Source organism: Hippoglossus stenolepis, chromosome 3 (genome assembly GCF_022539355.2).
Source record: "Hippoglossus stenolepis isolate QCI-W04-F060 chromosome 3, HSTE1.2, whole genome shotgun sequence".
Taxonomy (NCBI): domain Eukaryota; kingdom Metazoa; phylum Chordata; class Actinopteri; order Pleuronectiformes; family Pleuronectidae; genus Hippoglossus; species Hippoglossus stenolepis.
The window spans coordinates 1,640,149-1,646,025 of NC_061485.1; the positions used below are offsets into that span (position 1 = coordinate 1,640,149).

Below are 5,877 nucleotides of genomic sequence, written 5' to 3' on the forward strand. Positions count from 1 at the left end.
TCAATCTGACTCCTCTTGTCTTTGTTTTTCTCTCCTCCTGTTTTTCTTTGATTCTCTCCATCAACTTATTTGATCCAACGAAGGAAATTACATTTTGAAATTGATTTTGTGCGTGTGTGTGTGTGTGTGTGTGTGTGTGTCTGTGTGTGTGTATGGGTGGAGTGTTATAGGACACCACAGACATGAGGTCATAGCTTTGAGCCCATCAGTCCCACCTGGGTGTTCTTCAAAAGGGTTTCACATGACACCACCACAAGAAACTGTGTGTGTGTGTGTGTGTGTGTGTGTGTGTGTGTGTGTGTGTGTGTGTGTGTGTGTGTGTGTCTGTGTGTGTCTGTGTGTGTGTGTGTCTGTGTGTGTGGTATATCAGCCTTAATCTTCTATTTGAGTGATGGTCCTGCTCCAGGTTTGGAAACTACAGCTCCCAGAATGCTTTGTAGGATGTAAAGTAATATGTAGATTTATTGTCGTCATTTTTGAAAGTAGGAGATAATGATTTTCATGAAAGTCTGAGTCATCGTGTGTGTCGACAGTGAACACACACAGTGTGATGAGTTGAGCAGTTCAGTGTCGGGACTTAAATCCCCTCCGGACTCCGACCGTGTCAGTAAACGGATCAAATCGAGGATAAAATAACGAAGCTCCTGGTTCTTCACCTCACACTCTCTGTCTCTCCTTTCATTACATAGTGAAACACTGTTTATCAAAATGGACGTAGACTCCGGGTCTGAAGCCAATGCTGAAGCACCTGAAACCTGTGTTCTGTGTAGTGACCAGCAGGGGGCGACTCCTCTGGTAGTTTCTATAGAAGTCTATAGAAAGTGACTTCTCACTTTATAACGTCAGTAAACATTCAGGAGTTTCTGTCTCAGTCTCTAGTTTCAAGTCTTCTTCAAACAGCTGATGTTCATTTAGTGAATTATGATCATTTAGAGTCAAACAGACCATAAAGCACCAGATGGGTTGGGGGGGGGATACCACAGTGTGATTGACAGCTGGTACCGTCCAATGGGTGCAGGTGGCAGGTATATGTGGGCGTGTCCTTGAGCTCTTAGTCAGGCTCCACCCCCCGCTCCTCCAAATATGGTTATGTCTGATTTTAAAATAACCAAGATGGCGCTGAACAAATCACATCACGTCTTCGTGCTCTGCCGAGTCTCGTCCGTCTTATCGGGTCAAAGAGACAAATTTAACTTCCTAACATCTCCAACTAATAACGTCTGATTGGTCGATGTGACAGTCACGTCTGCTCTGCTGTTTTCACCTGGACCTTATGTTTGCTCCACTTGTGCATCAGTACTTAGTTGTTGTTGACTCAGTGAAACTCACAAACTGGTATTCGAGGGTCTATTCCGTGAGCAGGACCCTGGTCGGGCCGTACGCCGCCGGACGGGGGGGAAGAGCGGGCTGCACTCGCTGCACTCGAGCTGAGAGATGGTAAATAGTTTAGCAGAGGGTGGGTTTATTTTTATCACAGTAGACGGATGGAGGAGAGGAGCTGACGAGGCGACGCACGGGTGGAGGCGTCAGAGAAACAGGCCGGTGAACGTAGTTACAAACAAACGACAGAAAACAGAGTGGAGCCATAAACTGTTCGTGAAAATGGACGTAAACTCTGGAATCTTTTTATAACAAGATGGCGCTGAACAAAATGTTTACACTGTGGTTTCAGAACAGCAGCTCACAAACGGTGACGTCACGATGGGTTGATGCTTACAACACGTCATTTCATCCAAAATCCAGAAACATTAAACTTACAAAGATATAAGAGCTCATGCTGGAGAAGCTGCAGCACGTGGGACATTTTAAAATCCTTCTTCTTAGTGAAATTGTGTTAATTGGTTTATAAGTGATGACGTCAACAACTTCCCAATCGCAAACACATTTTTCTGATTATCCCGACACGTGGACGGATGGACTGGTGTCTGGCTACAGTGCAGGTCATAAACCCTCCTCCTCCATGTTAGCTGATGGGACATGAACCAAACTAAAGAATCAAAATAGACGTTAAATAAAAGTTTGTCAAAGATGTTTCTGTCATTTCAGCTCGTTCTTATCTCTCTGATGTTTGTTCACGTGTTTCTGATCAGTTTGGTTTGAATCAGGTGTTTGATGATATAAGAACAGGCTGAGACGTGATGATTGACAGCTGACACTGACTCCTGATTGGTCGAGTGCGTGTCATTTCTCTTCATTTCCACATTTTCAACTTTTATTTATTCATCTTTGTATTTCCATTCATTTCCGTGTTCTTTGACAGTTCCATGTCTACGTTCACGAACCCTTTGGTCGTATTGTGGCGAAGTCTTTCATTTCAATGTGAGCATGCTGCTCCCCGTCGGCTCGGTGCCATGTGCCACGTCGTGTTCACATTTACAGTTGGGATTAAAATCAGATTAGATCAGATCTGAATGAGTCATATCAACACAGCAAATGTGTTGAGCATGAACACAACGTTTAGTCGGTGCAGCTCATGGATGAGGTCATCCACGATAAACACACAACAGGTGATCTCAGTTTGTGTTCATCATCTTCAGAATCCAGAGATTATTCTATTTTCACGCAAATATTGTCCGGACGGACGAGGTGTCTCGGGAGCTTCGGTGTTTTCTGTGCATGTCTGAAAGCAGCTTGTGAGAGACAGTGGAGGCTCAGCAGAGGACGGGGACGGGGGACGTCTCTGAATGGAGACAATGTGGTGGTTTAGAGGTTTAGTTTCAGCGTTTCAGATTCACACTGACGAGCGGTCGCTGGTGTCGGGGGGGTTGATTAGAGACTCTTTCATATAAATGTAAATATACCTATGTAGAGACGTCATAAACACTTGAATCTACGTAAACATGGATCCTGTTTGAAACACTAGGTGGCGTTATGAGCCATGGCCATCACATACATGTAGATATTCATCAAAAAAAACTAAATGAAGCGTGACATTATTTTTACTTCCTAACATTGTTTTGATGAAGAGGAAGGGATGAGCGTCCTCACGTATGAAGGTGGGACACAGGCACTATTTTCTCTCCAGGGGAAAGTGACGGAGTGAATCCCCCAGCGGTGTGGTGGCGGTGGTTCGGCAGGAGGCTGCTGGGTCTGGACTGGCTGCGAGTGCAGCTGCCACACACTTTGAAATATTAATGAGTATGCGTCACATTAAAGAGACGACAGCGTTGCAAAGAGATAATTTACAGCGTCATGACAATCATATGAGAAAACTTGTGGATTTGGCATCGGCTCTTTCCTTTCTTCCCCTTCTCTCGGTTTCTCTCTGACATGTCCGATGAGTCTATCATCTATCGTCTCTCTTCTCCTTCCCTCAGCCCGAGTCTGTTTTTATCCTCCTTTATTTTGTCGTCCCACCGTTTCCTCTTCCTCTTCCTCTGCTCTTCCTCCTCTGCAGAGAGAAAAGTCCTGTGAATCTGTCGTGTGCAGGTTCACTGTTGTTGTTCAGTGTTTGTGACTCGGGAGACGTCCCACAGAGTGAAATGAGCTGAATTAGCTGTTAGCACGTCATGTTTGCATTGAACTCGTGAGTAAAGACAAAGATTAATGAAGTATTCTCATAAAACCACAAATATGAAATAAAATCACAAACCAAACAACCATTAGAAATGAAGCATTAACTCAAACTGGCTCCAGCTCTGGTTTGTTGTGAAGGATTTTATATTTATAATTAATGTCAGATGTTAATGAGTTTAACAGCTGCCAGTCACCGAGCTCCTGGTTTCTCTGTCTTTGTCTTTGGAGACGCTGAGTCCGTTGACATGTTTGAAGACAAAACTGAGAAAAACAAAAATGAGTGACGCTCTCAGATGAAGTCGATTCACGGCTTGTCGAGATGTGACAATCACTCCACTGAAGAGGCTTTTTGTGGAGAGAGAGCCATTAGTCCTGACTGGAAAATGACATCTCAGTAACACGCTCTTTAATATTTCATGAGGTGTTTCTTCGTGGGGAAGGTTTCTGTCGTTCATCTTCCGGGTTCACTGACATAAGCACGATTCAGTCAGAACTCTGTTCAGTGGTTCATCCTGCAGGTTAAGTGACTGTTTTAAAATCGATGAACTAATCTCTCCTTCTCCTCTTCTCTCTCAGACCTGGCTGAACTACGGTTACCTGCTGCCTCACGACGTCCGCACCTCCGACCTGCGGCAGGAGAAAGCCATGCAGTCTGCTGTGGCCGCCATGCAGCGTTTTTATGGGATTCCTGTGACGGGCGTCCTGGATGAGACGACCATAGAGTGAGTCGGGGGGTGGGGGGATGAAGGTTTTCAAAGTCAGATTTATACAACCTTTCCAAAATGTTAAATTCAATTTTCCAGGTTTTTCATTACCGTACAAACGCTGCGTTTACATCCGTGTGAAATCGAAGATGGATCGTTTGGAACGTTTCTTTCTGTGGTACATCTTCTGGCGTTAACTCAGTCTCAGTGATCTGTTTGCCTTCATTAACCTTAACGGTTTTAGAGGTTAATAACTCGCAGACTGAGAATCTTCCGACACAAACACAACGATTGGCGGTGCGTCCGCGAAGCGTCTGACCCAAACGTGTTGAGTTGTTGCCGTTAGCGTAGAAGTCCTGAGTTTGGATAAATAAGTAGAAATTTGTTGTGTTCAGGTGGATGAGGAGACCTCGCTGCGGCGTCCCAGATCATCCTCACACCAGCCGCCGGCAGAGGAATAAACGCTACGCCCTGACGGGACAGAAATGGAGAGATAAGAAGATCTCGTACAGGTATCCATCCATTTATCCATTTATCCACTGCTCCCTTTTTTCTCTCCCTCGCTGATTGTGTCTCTCCCTCCTTCTCTCTCCCAGTCTGAACGTTGCTCGGCCTAATGTAAATTCGCTGCGTCCCACGGGACCCTGAATGCATCTCACATCTCATCCTCCCACTCCTCTTTCCATGTTGCTTCCTCCAGCTTCATTGTGTGCTTGTGCAGTGAAAGCCTCGGCTGCGTCATGTGACGATCCCAGCAGCAGCTCGGTCCACGTAGTCCACTGCAGGTCTGATGCAGATTAGAGACGTCCCACGAGATATCGAACACATCCCAGCTCCCACTGTGGCCTCTGCCCACTTTATTCTCTCCTGCTTTTCTTTCTCTCCGTCTCTCTCCTTCTTCTACTCTCAAACTCGACCTGAGCTTTAGTGAACAACAACTCTCCATGTGTTTTCAGCAGCTTCATTGTAAACGTGTAAAATTGGTAAACCACCATTTCTCCCTCCGTGTTTCCTCCTCTGCGTCCTCTGTTTTTAAAAGGTTGTCGAGCTATTAACTATGAGTGTTCAGAAAAAGTAAAGTGCTGAGAATACTTCATTGCTTCCTTTTGGAGAAACTGACTGGGACATTTGTGTTGTCACTGAAAACTTGAGGAAAATATCTGGACTTCAGTTTAGGTGTGAGAGCTACAGCCGAGTCTTGTTTTCTTATCTTTAACCTCTTTGGTCGTATTTTCTGTTTTCTTTATCGCCTCCTGTTTCCAGCAGAACAGGGAGATATTCACAACATGTTATTTTGTTTCTTCAGCAAAATCCTTTAAAAGATTGTAGTTTTCTGTTTACTGTTTTCAGCCTCCTCTCTTTCTCCTCCGAACCCCCCCGACTCAGGGCCTTATAGGTCCCACGAGACCCTGAATGCATCGCAGCTCTCGTGCATTACTCTGATGCGTTGTGGCCACAGCGTGAGATCACATGGCCTTCGTCATGTTTCACCTCAGCTCCGTGTTGTCTTCAGCTCTGCTGCCACTTTTCATTACTCTACTAAATATAATCGTTTTTAACTTAATTGTTCTTCCTCGGAGCCGAAGCGTCTTTCGAGGCGACCCCGTCTCCCGTGAGTTACTCTCACATGTAACTAATTTGCAGTGGCTGATATTTT

General features: G+C 45.2%; 1 protein-coding gene across 1 annotated transcript in view; it reads left to right on the forward strand.

The window, feature by feature from the left end:
* Positions 1–4,099: 4,099 nt before the first annotated feature.
* mmp24 (matrix metallopeptidase 24) overlaps positions 4,100–5,877 on the forward strand; it is a 24,210-nt gene continuing 22,432 nt past the window's right edge. Inside the window, 2 exon segments of the mRNA XM_047338574.1 lie at positions 4,100–4,238; positions 4,616–4,732. Of these exon segments, the coding sequence (XP_047194530.1) occupies positions 4,162–4,238; positions 4,616–4,732 (194 nt within the window). The 5' untranslated portion in view covers positions 4,100–4,161.